The following is a 16,466-nucleotide window of genomic DNA, read 5'->3' on the forward strand; positions in this document are numbered from 1 at the left end:
GTACTAGATGACAACAAACTTGACTTAAAATCTGGAACGTGCATTTAAATCAAGTGAATTGTTTGATTACAAATTTAAAACTGTGGAGTACAGGGGCAAATAAAGGAAAAAAATGGTTCTATGTCCCAAACATTATGGAGGGCACTGTAGGATGGGCAGACTCTGCCAAAGGCAGAGCAGAAGGGTCTTGACTGAGGAGGGAGATCAGTATGGAAGATGGTCTACACCTTCTGCCTTTTCTATTGGGCTTCTGTGTGTTCCCAATAGAAATGCTCCTGGATGCTCTCCAGCATCCTAAACCCCCCACCCCTCCCTTCTTTATAAACTGACCACTGCTCAGCAATTCCCAAGAGACAGTGGGGATCTTACAACTAACATATCAGATTTGAGAACGTAGTTCAAACATTACCTCCGTCCACCAATAACCTTCTGCCACAACAGGACCTTGAACTATCTGCCTGTTTCACAAGTCTGGTGATGAGAATGTGTACATGACATCGCCACAGGAGCCTTCAAGATGTAATTGGAGCTTTGCTCCTCAGAATGCTGGTCTGGAAGATGATACTGACATCGGCTCACTTCTGTTCAGACAACACTGGTGCTATCTCACCAGTGCTTTGAGGTGAAAACTCTGGGTTCTCTGCATCTCAGAATTGTACAAGAGACAAGAATCACTGCTGCCCAATAGTCCATCAGCTTTGTGCTGTGGGTGAAGTCTTGATCTTTATTGTTTATTGTCATGTACCAAGATACAATGAAAAACCTTGTTTTGCATGCTATCTAGGCAAGACAACCCATACTTAAGTTCAAGATAAACAAAAATAAAACAAATGTGCAGGGAATAGTGTTCCAGAGATAAAGTGCAGTTAAAACAGTGCAAGGGCAACATCATTTTACCAATCAGAGGTCAGTTCAATAGTCTAATAACAGCAAAAAAGAAGCTGTCCTTGAATCTGGGGGCTGTGCATTTTCAAAATAATTTATCTTCAGCCTAATGGGAGAGAGGAGAAAAAACTGTGTCAGGCTTGGGATGGGCCTTTCAACATGTAGCAATATATAAATGTGCTGGAGAAACTCAGCAGATCACGCTTTTAACCTGTTGGCTACTTTCCTGAGGGTGCGGGTAGTGCAGACGGAGCTGATGAAGGGGAAGTTAATTTACATAGTTATCTGAGCTGCATGCACAACTCTATAATTTATTGCAACCTTGGGCAGAACAGATTCTGTTCAAAGCCATGATGCATCTGGACAGGATTTTTTCTACGGAGCATGTATACTATTGGTTAGAAATATTGGGGGCTGTTTTCCTGAGATGGCTAAAGGTTGAGCCACCACAAGGGATGATTCATAATAAATGTTTGCCTTTGTTTAAATGCTGCTGAGATATAGAAATAATCCAGGCAGTCGCTGAGAGCTTTAATGTTGGAGAAAGGAAATGATTGGCGGAGAGCCTCTATTTTGATTTTGTTTACTGTGAGGTTTATTTGCTCACTTGCTTCATTGAAAAAGCTGATAGTGTCTAAGAACTCAGCTGCAGTAAGGGAGTGGCAACCGTAGTCATTCCACACGGAGCACTTATCCAACACAGTTCAGATTTCCAGCTAATAAAAATTAATTTCATTTGAGAACATTCTTCTACCTTCACAGCGTGAGTGCGAGTAGGACCCCCTCTACCCACAACCAGAATTTCAGGAAAGAAAACCATGACGGACTGGTCTTTCCAGTTGCGTATTAAGGCCCATTCCTGATGCTGAACACTGCATCAGCATGTCCATCTAAAAATGAAACCAGGTTGACTTAAACAAGTGCATTGTAAATTAAAGCAATAACTTTTAGGGATGGACTTGATGCAACAGGAAATTTAGTGAGGCCTGCCTTACAATTTTATTCACATTTTTACCAAAATTTTTGACATTTTAATCTCATCTGGGGCAAAGTTCATAAATGACAGTACACATGATCCCAGCGGCAATGTGTCTTTCATAACATCACATCAAATGTCACACATGGAGAATTAAATCTAACTTTAGAAACATAAATAGCTGCATAATACCAATGATGTCAGTGTCACTTTTGCAAGGGAGCTCATTTAAGGACTCTTACTTTTGTGCTTTATTGGTTTTTTTTCCTCTCTGTATTGCCTAGTTGTTGTTATGTGTATATTGAGTACAGTTTCTCTTTTGCACGACCAATAAGTGGTAATTCTGCCTGCCCTTTAGGATAAAGAATCTCAGGGTTGTATGTGATGTCATGTATGTACTTTTCTTTTCGACATATAGTGCTGTAACAGGCCAATTTGGTCCTATGAGTCTGTGCCGCCCAATTCACACCCCATTAATCTACACCCTGGTACATATTGGGATTCCTGGCCAGGTTTCTGAGTCTTTGCCGACACGAGCGTTGAAGTCGCCCAGGATGACAACCTTGTCGGCTGTAGGGGTACGTTGGATGAGGTTGCGCAGGTCGGTGTAGAACTTGTCCTTTTCTGCTGGTTCCGCCTGGAGGGTTGGAGCATAGACACTGATGAAGGTGATGTGACGCTTGTTTTGAAGTGGGAGTCGCATGGACATGATTCGGTCCGAGAGGCCTGTCGGAAGGTTTTCGAGTTTGGAGGCAATGAAGCTCTTGACCATGAAGCCTACACCAGATAGGCGTCGTTCATCCGAAGGCTTGCCAGACCAGTAGAGTGTGTAGCCCGCTCCGCGTTCTTGGAGGCTGCCTACATCTGCCAGGCGGACTTCACTGAGAGCGGCTATGTCGATGTCAAGTCTGAGGAGTTCATGTGCAATGAGGGCAGACCGACGTTCAGGTCGGTGGCTGTCAGCCTTGTCTAGCATGGTTCTGATGTTCCAGCATGCTAGCTTGAGTTTGTGAGCATCTTTTGAGGGGGAGGACGTGGAGGGGGAGGACGTGGAGGGGGAGGACGTGGAGGGGGAGGACGTGGAGGGGGAGGACGTGGACCTGTCCTCAGGCCTGCGCAAAGGAGCTTTTAGGTGGAGTGCAGTGCGCGCAGTACTGGCCCCACCCTTTACACACTGGGCAAGCATGGCGTCGGCAAGTGCAACGACAATGGGCGCCTCCTGTTGGAGCTCTGCGCAGAACAGCGACTTGTCATTACAAACACCCTTTTTCAGCAGAGGGACAGCCTTAAGACCACCTGGATGCATCCCCGATCCAAACACTGGCACCTTCTGGACTACATCCTGGTGCGAGAAAGTGACAAACAAGATGTGCTCCACACCAGGGTCATGCCTAGCGCGGAATGCCACACTGACCACCGGCTGGTTCGCTGCAAGCTCAACCTTCACTTCAAGCCAAAGCCCAGGAACAATAAAGCCCCCAGAAAGAGGTTCAATGTTGGAAACCTGCAGTCAGACGAAGCGAGAGGAAACTTCCAGGCAAACCTCAAAGCAAAGCTCGACGTTGCAACCCGCCTCACGGACCTGTCCCCTGAAACCCTCTGGGATCAGTTGAAGACTACCATACTGCAATCCACTGAAGAGGTACTGGGCTTCTCCTCCAGGAAAAACAAGGACTGGTTTGACGAAAACAGGCAGGAAATCCAGGAGCTGCTGGCAAAGAAGCGAGCTGCCCACCAGGCTCACCTTACAAAGCCGTCCTGTCCAGAGAAGAAACAAGCCTTCCGTCGCGCATGCAGCCATCTTCAGCGCAAACTCCGGGAGATCCAAAATGAGTGGTGGACTAGCCTCGCCAAACGAACCCAGCTCAGCGCGGACATTGGCGACTTCAGGGGTTTCTACGAGGCTCTAAAGGCTGTGTACGGCCCCTCACCCCAAGTCCAAAGCCCGCTGCGCAGCTCAGACGGCAAAGTCCTCCTCAGCGACAAGATCTCCATCCTCAACCGATGGTCAGAACACTTCCAATCTCTTTTCAGTGCCAACCGCTCAGTCCAAGATTCCGCCCTGCTCCAGCTCCCTCAACAGCCCCTAAGGCTAGAGCTGGATGAGGTTCCCACCCTGGATGAGACATATAAGGCAATCGAACAACTGAAAAGTGGCAAAGCAGCAGGTATGGATGGAATCCCCCCAGAAGTCTGGAAGGCTGGCGGCAAAACTCTGCATGCCAAACTGCATGAGTTTTTCAAGCTTTGTTGGGACCAAGGTAAACTGCCTCAGGATCTTCGTGATGCCACCATCATCACCCTGTACAAAAACAAAGGCGAGTAATCAGACTGCTCAAACTACAGGGGAATCACGTTGCTCTCCATTGCAGGCAAAATCTTCGCTAGGATTCTACTAAATAGAATAATACCTAGTGTCGCCGAGAATATTCTCCCAGAATCACAGTGCGGCTTTCGCGCAAACAGAGGAACTACTGACATGGTCTTTGCCCTCAGACAGTTCCAAGAAAAGTGCAGAGAACAAAACAAAGGACTCTACATCACCTTTGTTGACCTCACCAAAGCCTTCGACACCGTGAGCAGGAAAGGGCTTTGGCAAATACTAGAGCGCATCGGATGTCCCCCAAAGTTCCTCAACATGATTATCCAACTGCACGAAAACCAACAAGGTTGGGTCAGATACAGCAATGAGCTCTCTGAACCTTTCTCCATTAACAATGGCGTGAAGCAAGGCTGTGTTCTCGCACCAACCCTCTTTTCAATCTTCTTCAGCATGATGCTGAACCAAGCCATGAAAGACCCCAACAATGAAGACGCTGTTTACATCCGGTACCGCACGGATGGCAGTCTCTTCAATCTGAGGCACCTGCAAGCTCACACCAAGACACAAGAGAAACTTGTCCGTGAACTACTCTTTGCAGATGATGCCGCTTTAGTTGCCCATTCAGAGCCAGCTCTTCAGCGCTTGACGTCCTGCTTTGCGGAAACTGCCAAAATGTTTGGCCTGGAAGTCAGCCTGAAGAAAACTGAGGTCCTCCATCAGCCAGCTCCCCACCATGACTACCAGCCCCCCCACATCTCCATCGGGCACACAAAACTCAAAACGGTCAACCAGTTTACCTATCTCGGCTGCACCATTTCATCAGATGCAAGGATCGACAATGAGATAGACAACAGACTCGCCAAGGCAAATAGCGCCTTTGGAAGACTACACAAAAGAGTCTGGAAAAACAACCAACTGAAAAACCTCACAAAGATAAGCGTATACAGAGCCGTTGTCATACCCACACTCCAGTTCGGCTCCGAATCATGGGTCATCTACCGGCACCACCTACGGCTCCTAGAACGCTTCCACCAGCGTTGTCTCTGCTCCATCCTCAACATCCATTGGAGCGCTTACACCCCTAACATTGAAGTACTCGAGATGGCAGAGGTCGACAGCATCGAGTCCACGCTGCTGAAGATCCAGCTGCGCTGGATGGGTCACGTCTCCAGAATGGAGGACCATCGCCTTCCCAAGATCCTGTTATATGGCGAGCTCTCCACTGGCCACCGTGACAGAGGTGCACCAAAGAAAAGGTACAAGGACTGCCTAAAGAAATCTCTTGGTGCCTGCCACATTGACCACCGCCAGTGGGCTGATAACGCCTCAAACCATGCATCTTGGCGCTTCACAGTTTGGCGGGCAGCAACCTCCTTTGAAGAAGACCGCAGAGCCCACCTCACTGACAAAAGGCAAAGGAGGAAAAACCCAACACCCAACCCCAACCAACCAATTTTCCCTTGCAACCGCTGCAATCGTGTCTGCCTGTCCCGCATCGGACTTGTCAGCCACAAACGAGCCTGCAGCTGACGTGGACTTTTTACCCCCTCCATAAATCTTCGTCCGCGAAGCCAAGCCAAAGAAGGGTACATATTGGAAAGGTGGGAGGAAACCAGAGCCCCCGAGGAAAACCCATGCAGATACAAGGAGAACGCACAAACTCCTTGCAGACAGTGCGGGATTCGAATCCCAGCACGGTCCTGATCACTGGCACTGTAAAGGTGTTGCTCTAAGCACTGTATTAACCATGTGACATTATATCTGCAATCATCATGAGGCGAGGGAATTTCCCGCATCCTCCCCAAGTCATAGTCATTGAGCTTTATGGCATAGAGACAGGCCCTTTGGTTCAGATTGCCCCTTTGTACTTGTTTAAATGTCTTTTGAAAGTTACATCAGTCACCACTTCCTGCAGAGCACATTCAATATACCCACCACCTTTTGTGTGAAGAAAATGCCCCTCAGGTCACTTTTAAATCTTTCCCTTATCTCCTTAAATCAATGCCCTCTAGTTTTAAATTCTTCTACCCTGGGGAAAAAAACCTGATTCTATCCACCTTTATCTAGATTTTGGAAACCTCTGTCAGGTCAGCCCTTACCCTCCAATGCTCCAAAGAGTAAAAACCCAGCTTATGCAGCCTCATCTTACAAGTTCAGCCTGTCAGTCCTGGTAACATTCTCATGAATCCTTTCTGTTCCTTTCCAGCTTAATGGTATCTTTTCTATAGCTGGGCGACCAAAACTGCACACAACACTCCACGTTTTTTCTCACCAACATCTTGTATAGTTGTAATATGACATTCCCACACTTGAACTCAACAAAATCAGTGAAGGTAAGCATGTCAACTGCCCTCTTCACCACCTTGTCCATCTGCATCACCATTTTCATGGAACTATGCCCCTGTACCCCCAATTCTTTTTGTCCAGAAACACTCTCCTAGGTCATAAAATTCACCATGTAAGTGGTTCCTTAGTTTAACCTACTGAAGTGCAATACATCTACTTGCGAGAGTTAAATTCTCTACCTTTTTTTTGCACACTTCCCCTGTTCATCTCGACCTTGCTGTAATTTTAGATAAGCTTTGTCACTGTCCATTTTATTATCAATTTTAGTGTTATCTGCAAATTTACTAACCATGCTAACTACATTGTTATGCAGGTTGTTATATGGATGACAAACAACAGTGGACCCAACACCTATCCCAGTGATAAAAGACTGCTAACAGACCTCCAACCTGAGCAACGACCCTCCACCCTTTATCTCCCACCACCAAGCCAATTCAGCATCCAATTGGTGAACTCACCCCAGATCCCATGCATTCTGACCATCCAGACATGCCTGCCACGCAGGACTTGTCAAAGGCCCTTTTGACAATGTATGACAATGTATACCAGCCTGCCCTCATCAATCTTTGTCACAGCTTCAAAAGCCTCCATTTTTTTTAAATATTTTTTTTAATTTAGACATACAGCACAGGCCCCTTTACACCTAATTAACCTACACCCCTGGTATGCTTTAAAAGGTGGAAGGAAATGGACTCGATTTGGATGGAGCACAAAAAAAGATTTATTATGATAACCTTAGCTGTAGCAAAAAAAATGTATTATGTCAATCTGGAAATTAGAAGATAGCCTGAGAATACAGCAATGGTACATAGAAATGAATAAATGTATTCCATTGGAAAAAATAACATAATTTAAGAAATAACATCACAGTATTCGAACAAATTTGGGAAGCGTACATGGAACACAACAGAGAAGTCCTACCGCAGACCTCCACCGCCTAAAATGACAGAAGGAGAAGAAGACGAAATGAATTGACCCAGTATGTAAAAGTAGAAGACACAAATTTCTTGTTTATTTTCATTGTGTGATGACATTGTTTAATGAGTTTAATGTATCATATAGGTTGAACATTGAGTGGGTGGGGGGGGTGAAGGAGGGAGGGAAGGGAAGGAGGAAAAAGGGGAGAAAATGACACTGTGTATATTCAAGAGCCATGTATTTACCTTCTTATGGTGGCGCCTGAATGAGGTCATCAACTCATGAGGCAGCTTCCTGGTCGGGTGAGGTGACGACACATCAAATCGGAGCTTATCTGTTTGATCTGGAACTGGGCCTCCACTTGGCCAAACCAAGTGCAGGGCTTGTTCATCCAGAAAGTCGGCAGCTTCAATGCAATGGTGTCTACAGCTACAGGGTCCATTGTGTTGAGTCTTCAGGATGTGGAGACTCATCAGGGTCACCAATGTGCAGGTTGTGAGCGAGCACAGCAAAGAGACAGACAACAGGCTGTGACCTCAAGTATCACAACTGCTTTATTTTGAATTCCACACTACATCCTTTAAGCCAGTCCTTGGTCCCGCCCCTAGCGTCCTGGTGCTTGTGTCCCAATGACTAGAAGAGATGGTACCTCGAGGCTTGCCTCACCGACTGCGCATGACAAGCGGGGCCAGTTCCCTGCTGCAAATGTGCATTGCCACAGCATTTCATTTGTTCTCCATTCTGACAGACTGCTAGAGAGCACCTCAGCATGCAGTCATCAACAGAAGTATTGGACAACTCTCAAGGACAGATCCTTTGAAAATAAACTGCTTGGGATCCAATCTGCACACTGACAAACAGGAAATCGGGTTCTTCAAAAATGTTGTTGATGCTACCATATTAAATCACAGTCAAAGGTGAGCCACAGATGGATAGTGCTTCATGGCAGAGATAGAATAGATAGGCAGATAATAAACTGAGTTATGTTTCAAGCTATTAGATGCAGGCCAGCAGAAAATTGATTTTTCTACTCAGGAAATGAGATTTGAAAGTGGGTGAAGTACAGACTCTATCTGTCCATTTTTTAGATGCTATCAGACCAATGTTGTATTAAAGCACTTTGCATTTCTTTTTCTTTTTGTCTGGTCTCTGTAAATCCTCTCTGCTATACAACAAGCAAGAATCTTTTCAATTTTCACACTTAAGAACCACCAACAAAGATGAACCTTTGTACAACTGAGACAAAATGTTTAAGCATAAATTTTTGTTACTAGATATTTTTCTACAAAGGAAGCAAAGCTAATCTGATTTGCAACATCATCTTCAAGACCATTATATATTCCTCGGATTCCCAGATCAGTCTGAGTCGCTCTTTCAGTATTAGACAACCAGCAATAGTGCCCCTCAAACAACCCCTAGGCTCACCTGTTATCTGCAACTTACTCTGAACCTAAACAGCAGTTCCTTGATGTACTAAACAGGTGTGAGCATCATTCACAGCATCAAATGCAGCTCACCGGTAATGGGCACTCCTCGTGACCATCACTCTATCTAAAACAAAGCTGCCCCTGTATCAATTTGAATCATCCACTGATAATTATTCTTTGCTGAGCAACAATGGGAGCCAATCTCCCAAAGATAAAATTCTCATAACTGTGTTCAGATTCTATCCTGTCCTCAGCTCCCTTCCCTCTGATAATCTTTCTTCTGTCCTATGATCTTCCAACAACTTTGTGATCTTCCATACCCTAGTTTCGTCACCTCTACCATAGATGCTCAACTATCCAGACTTGAGGCTCAGAAATATCCTCCACTGATCTTCCACTCCAAACTCCCGTTTTAAGTTGATTTCTTTTATCCAGCTTTTAGTTAGTTCTCCTTACACGTGCTACTTGGCCTCAGTGTCACAGTTAAAGGCAATGCACAGAAGGCATTACATTTCTTCATTGCTGAATTTCACCTTTACCTTTTCTTAAACCATAAAAATCTACAAGACCCATTGTCTTTGCTCTAAATTGCTGCATCATGCAAATATGAAAATAAAAAGGCTCTTCATCCTGGAGAATTTGAAACTTGAACCTCAACCTCCTGTATGTCTTTTCAAAGAAAATCCAGTGTTGGAAATGCAAAACATTATTGATGAAAATAACTTCGATGAAAATAGTTTGTGGTCTGTACTACCTTCAACTGACTAAAAACATATCATTCAGAGTGTCAAATTTGTTGCAGAAACAGACTAAAGGTATTAACATATACAAATAATTTTATTAATAAAATGCAGGAGGTGAAATTGATCTATGGTAATATCCTGAACCGCACAGCAGCAAACTTCAGTTTTCTGGAACAAATCAAGACATCCATTGAAGGTTTAAGGCTGGCAAAGTTCACAGGAACTACTTTCCAGGAGTAGGTGAGAACTATAAACAATATTAATTTGGAAATCCATGATCTCATTAGCTTCCCAATTGAATTTTAATGTGACTGAGAAAAGAAGACCTATACTTCCCCACTAGGTTTAGGTACAAGGCTAGTCGGTCAAATTCTTTCATTTTAGACAACTGTAGGAGGAGAAGACCTTCTGGAAGACAGATCCTGGACACAACCACCTTTATTTGGCCTGCACCACTTCAGCTCACCTTCCCTTAAATGTTTTCTGCTTGTTAGCAAGCCTCCCTTTACAGTTGGGCAGCAACCTCTAGTAAAACACATTCTTGACCCCCAGCCTGCTGCTGGTTTCCTCCCACTCTGAGTTTGCAGGTGACCAGTGTCAAGAGGTCGAGACCCAAGAATTAAAATGCTTTTGGGCTCAGGTCTGTGCCAGTGCTACTAGGAGTGAAAGAGTAACACCTGAAGCACCTCAGAGAGTTAATCCAGTGCAATTGAATGATAGAACCCAAGGACTCTCATCTACTCTACTCAAATGCTCCTCAGGTTTTAAGGGAATGACATGGTATATTTGTTTTCCAGTTCAAAAAAAGGAAAATATACTGTATCTAAATTATGAACAGCATATATTCTTTTTTTAAAAAAAAGTTTCAGTTGTGACATTGTCTGACATTTCCACTGGCAGAAATATTAGCTTTTTGGAATGAAAGGGGAGAGCTCAAATTCCATTAAAAAAGGTACTGACAAGGTACTGAAGATTCTGACAATTTCTTAAATTCTACCAAAAGTCACATTACTCGCTTTATTCCAAAAAATTGTAAAAGAGGGAAGAATTTTACAGACTTGTGATCATATTTAATTTCACTTGTACTTCTGAGGAAACTGGGTGAAAAGTCAAGGTCACTGGTACAGGAGGAGGTAGATACGAAATAAATTAATTGTTAAGTCATGTGGTACAAATAAAGCAAATGGATACTTAATCTGAACATAAATGGTTCCCTCCAATGAAAAATAAATAAGGAATATGCATGAAACTCTAAAGTCATCCATTACCAGAATGATTCAGATGTGAAACAACATCCAGAGCAGATTTAAACCATCCAGAATTAATGGGCTGAGAGTTACAGACGTGTTCATTTTAATAAAGTGCACCTCTTATGAAGAGTGTTTTGTTGCTCGCACAGTTATTTCCCACAGGCTGTGGTATGTTCGACTGACTCAATATGGAAAGCATGTGGTGCAGCTGCTTGCTCCAGGGTGGAGAAGTTTATGAAAAAAAAATTGCTGCAGATAGCTGGAAACACATACTTATTGTAACGTAGAGAAATTATTTTCCGTTTTAATAGTTGTCCTGCTAGTTCTGTTATGCCTTAAATTAGAGGAAAAAAAACAAATTATTTTCCACACCCCTTGCAACATTCTCTTAAAAAATCAGCTTTGCTTTTTATAAGAACAAAAGTTAAATTTTCCACTATCATTATGGTGAACAAGGGTGGCAGAGTAGTTTCGTTACTGGACTGGTAATTCATAGATTTGAGTAATTCAGGACATGAAGTTCAAATTCCACATGGTAGTGTCTAACTGCATGTGACATCACGAATCCCTGGTAAAACTGAAGATAGTGGACATGTCAATGGTAAACAAAGAAGGGAGACATGCATTGCACAAAGGAAGATGGTCGTGGTCATTGAGGGATTATTATCCCAGTATTATGATTGCATCCTGTGCCCATCTCTCCTCAGCTACCTTATCAACAACTTTCCTTCATCACTAATTCAGATGTGGGAATGCTCACTAATTACACAAAGTTCAGTTCCATTCAGCAAATGAACCCGACCATGCTTGCAAACAGCGAGATCAAGACAACATTCAAATGTCGGCTGATAAGTGGCAAGTAACACCCACGACATGCCAGACAATAATCCTCTCCAACAAGGGAGTCTAACCACTTACTCTTGACATTCAATGGCATGACCACGGTCAGATCAGATGCTATGAATATTGTGGTGTCACAATGACTCAGGTTAACCAGCCACACAAAATATTGCAGCTGCAAGAGCAAGTCAGAGGCTGTAGTGAATGACTTTCCTCCTGACACCCAAAATATTTTCATATGTACAAAGCACATCAGGAGAGAGATGGAATATTTTCTGCTTGCCTGGATGAATGAAACTCCAAAGAAACTTGATACCATCAAGAGCAAAGTGGTCCTCTAGATTGGAACCCCATCTACCACTAGGTATTTAATCCCCACACCATCTGCACATAGTGGTTGAAGATGGACCATCCACTATGCTACCCTGATAAAATCTCCTAAATCTGTGACCTCCATAAGGATACCACCCAGTGGCTTTCCTTTCAAATTGCACACACCCTGACTTGGAAATGTATCACTGGTTCTTCTTCATTACTGATTGAAACCTCTGGAACATCCTACCCAACATATCCCAATATGGGATGTCCTTCACCAAGCACTTCACCATCACCTTCTCAAAGAAAGTTAAGATGGGTTATAAATGCTATCCTTGTCAGCAAAGCTCAGGTGCTTAAAAAATGAATTTTAAAAATATTTCTGCTATTCTCTCTGAAAGGCATTGGTTTCTTACAGTGGCACAGTCTGTCAGCTCCAGACGTCTGCATTACTTAGCTGGTGACCATTAGAAATGCATGTTTTTACATAGCATCAGAAGGTACTTGACCTTGTAAAACATAGAGCACACCCCTTTCTCCAACATGCAACATCTATCCATAGATGTTTCCTCAGAGGCCAATAATGCATTGTTTCTCAGAAAATGCTGAAAAAATTATACTGTCTGGGAACATTTGTGAAAAGAGGAAGGTCGAGTTCAGCATTCAGGTGAATTACCTTTCACAGGCAAGAGCCACAGAAAATGATGTGATGACAAATAAAGAAGTTAAAATGCACTGAAATCCAAGGAAGTCCCGATAAAAGTTGTGTTTAAAATGAAGTCTTGCCTTTCACCAATTTCTGGCTAGTTTCCAATCACTAATTTGATCCCCATATTACATGGAAAACAATGGGCAGAAGCTCAGGAAGTGGATATGAAAATGCTTACATGTAAGACTCAAAAGAAACCCAAAGTCATGGAACTCAACAGTAATGAAAAAAAAAGTCAAATGGTTATGAGGTAGAAATCACTGCCTCTATCGAAGACTAGACCACTGACAGCATTGTGCACGGAGAAAAGAACACATTTTATTTTTGTCAGGTTACATTGGGCAAGATTTGCAAAAGCAAACTCCAGTCACTAACAAACTACCAGAGCAACTTTGTCAATAGGTGCTTAATATGGACACTTCAGGTTTCCACCAACTCAGAATAATATTCACTCCTGAAGAAATAATGACTCGTGTATTGCAAAGAAGTGAGTGACAGGCTAAGAAATGTACCTAACATCAACAAAATCATAATACTGGATGACTTAGAACCATAGAACACTACAGCACTGAAATAGGCCTATGGCTCATCTAGTTCATGCCAAAGTATTTTTCAGCCTCTTCCCATCAATCTGAACCTGTACCTTAGCCTACCATACCCTTCCCATCTATGTACATAGCCAAATTTCTTTAAATGTTGAAATCGAATCTGTGTCCATCATTTCTGCTCATTCCACACTCATCAGCCAAAGTGAAGAAGTTCCCTTTAAACACTCATCTTTCACCCTTAATCCATGCCTTCTCATTCTGGTCTCGCCCAACCTCAGTGGAAAAAGCAGGCTTGCATTTAATTTATCTTTACCCCTCATAATTTTGAATACTTCAATCAAATTTCCCTTTATTTATCAGTGCACCATTAAGTCCTAACCTATTCAACACTACTGTAATGAAGTCCAGTGCATTAAATGACTGTCATACACATGGAAACACATCCATGTCATGCTAATGACTGATTTGTCTGTAAGATAACAGCTCTCTTAGTATCCTGGCTTCTAAATAATTATCCCCAACACCATTCCATCTGATATTAGCTCACTACATAAACTGAAATGAAACCTGAAATCTTATTGGCTAAACAAACTAAATCATTTGGAGAGCAAAACATTTTTTAACACATTACAATCACTACTGCAAACCAACAGAAAACAGGTATAGTTTCCAACAGAAATACTAGTCACAAACAAGTGACTGCTTTTAGTAGACACCCCACAGCTGCCACTGGCTTCAAATCAAAGGAAATACAAAAGCCAAGATTAAACTGCAATAACATGAACTGCAGGGAATCTTGGAAATGCAAACACATATTGATACAGCAAGTACACAGACTACAACTCCCTGTTGGAGGCAAGTCGTGCAGTTGGACTAGTAATAGGTCAAATCCCATCACAGAGAGCAAAATACTATTGTGACCAGGTTAGGCAGCATGAACTGCAGGCCATTTCAAAATAATTTTGAAATATAACACAGAAAAAAAATAAAGACTTTTATGTATGTCTTTTATATTCCTTTCAAGGTATTGGAAAGATCAATCAATGTAGTACCTTTAAAGCATGTTTGTCATTCTAATGCAGCAAGTTTGCTACAAGTAACCTTCAACAAACATCAGTGTGATAAAGAACAAATACCTTGTATGTATCAATGTTGATTAAGGGATAAATATTAGCTGTAGCACTTATGGTCTGGCGACAACACTATTAATACGACAAAGTACCTGATCATACAATTCAAAAGGAGGGGGAGTATAGGGCCCACTCCCTTGTCCAATGGCACTGAAGTGGGGACAGCAGATAGCTTCAAGTTCTTGCATTTCCAATGACCGGACCTGGATCAAACATGTTGAAACGATAATCAAGAAAAGTGCAACAGCGCCTCTTCTTCCTTTGAGAGCTAAGGAAGTTCAGCACATTCCCCACCACATCCAGTGGGTGGACCATCAAAAGCATCCTACCTGGATGCTTCGTAGCATGGTACAGGAACAGCTCTGACCAAGATTGGAAGAAGCTGCAGGAAGTGGTAAACACAGTTCAGAACATCACTCAAACCTCTCTCCCTTCCATCAAATCCATCTAAATCTCCCACTGCCTCAGAAAGGATGTTTCCACACTGGCCATACTCTCTTCACCGTCCTCCTGTTGGATAGATTCAAGAGTGGGAATCATGCACCAAAAGGTTCAAAGACCATTTCTTTCCCACAGCCTTCAGGCCTTTAAACCTAAAAATGGTGATCTCATGCTGCCTTTGCTCATGTACTAACTGATCTTTCACTACACACTATAATATCCCCCCGCTCTTCATTTTTTTAAAAATATTTTATTTAAAATTTCCATACATGCAGTAACTATAATTGTTATAATACAAATATAAAAAAAAACAAATTGATAACATCAATTTCACCCCAGCTCAGGAAACCCCTCCCTCCCACCCAACCACCCCACTCAAAGAAACAATATAGAAACTGAAAAAATATAACTTAATAGGTATAAAAAAAAGACAAAAAAAAATCTTTGAATTGCAGAGAAAGATGTCGTCCAGCACAAATCCCACAGGTCTAGAGGCATAAGTAGGATACTGTTACATATTTAATCCTAATATATGGGTGTACAGGCACCAAATTTGTAAAAACATATGGTATTTATTTCTTGAATTATAAGTGATTTTTTTTTCCAAAGGAATACAACTTTTAATTTCAGCATGCCACCTTGGCATAGTCAAGGATATATCAGATTTCCAAGTGATAACAATACATTTCCTTGCCACCGCTAATTTAACAAATTCCAATTGATAAATTGATAGTTTTAATTTAGGACTTCTACCTTCAATATTTCCTAATTAAAAATAAGTCAGGACTTTGTGGAAAAACAATTACTGTAACTTGTTCCAAAAAATTGCATAAAGCTGTCCAAAAGGCCTTACATTAGGACCATGTCAAATGTATAAAGGAACCTACATCTTTACCACACCTAAAACATTGGTCTGATAAATCTGATTTCAATCTGTTCAAATTTGTGGTGTAAGATATAGCTAGTGTAAAAAAATTATATTGAACTAATCTACATCTTACATTAACAGTATTAGTCATACAATCCATACATAAATTTTCCCACATTTGTGATCAATTATAACATTTAAGTCTGTTTCCTAACTCTATCTAGATCTACGTAATCTACTATCAAGGAAGTAAATATTTTAACAATAAGGAGTTCTACCTCACTACAACGAGTCAAGCACATGGATGGTCCAAGCTTATCCCTCAAATATGCTCTTAACTGAAAATAAAAAGAGTACTATGTGGTATAGCACATTCGTTTCTCAATTGCTCAGATGACATTAATTGACCCCTTTCATAACAATCTTCAACATTAACAATCCCTTTAAGAAACCATATATTCAAGAACTGATTGTATCTTGAAAAAACTATGAGAGGATTTTGGATCAATGAAGTTTTAGGTGATATAGACCCTCTACTCCAATATCATCATTTATTTTATTCTAAACATTAAAGCAAATGTTTCAATAATGATGTCTCTATCAGCAACCAACAATTCGGATTTCCACATATATAAATTCTTCTGTATTCTTCTCTATTTTATTTACTTACATATTAACCCATGCAGATTTTTTTATTTTCAAAAAGAGGGGCAAGAAACCTCATCTGTCCTGCTCAGTAATAATGTC

The 16,466-nt window shown here is 42.0% G+C and overlaps 1 protein-coding gene across 9 annotated transcripts in view; it reads right to left on the reverse strand.

The window, feature by feature from the left end:
* sh3d19 (SH3 domain containing 19) overlaps positions 1-16,466 on the reverse strand; it is a 255,194-nt gene that overhangs the window by 109,675 nt on the left and 129,053 nt on the right. For 3 of the 9 annotated variants that reach the window (XM_069926446.1, XM_069926444.1, XM_069926445.1), the window contains exon 4: positions 14,503-14,613. The exons of the other annotated variants lie outside the window; for them this stretch is intronic. In XM_069926446.1, coding sequence (XP_069782547.1) covers positions 14,503-14,613 — 111 coding nt within the window. The remainder of the gene's footprint in view (positions 1-14,502; positions 14,614-16,466) is intronic. 9 annotated transcript variants of the gene reach the window in all.

This window comes from Narcine bancroftii, chromosome 3 (assembly GCF_036971445.1).
Source record: "Narcine bancroftii isolate sNarBan1 chromosome 3, sNarBan1.hap1, whole genome shotgun sequence".
In the NCBI taxonomy this organism is placed as follows: domain Eukaryota; kingdom Metazoa; phylum Chordata; class Chondrichthyes; order Torpediniformes; family Narcinidae; genus Narcine; species Narcine bancroftii.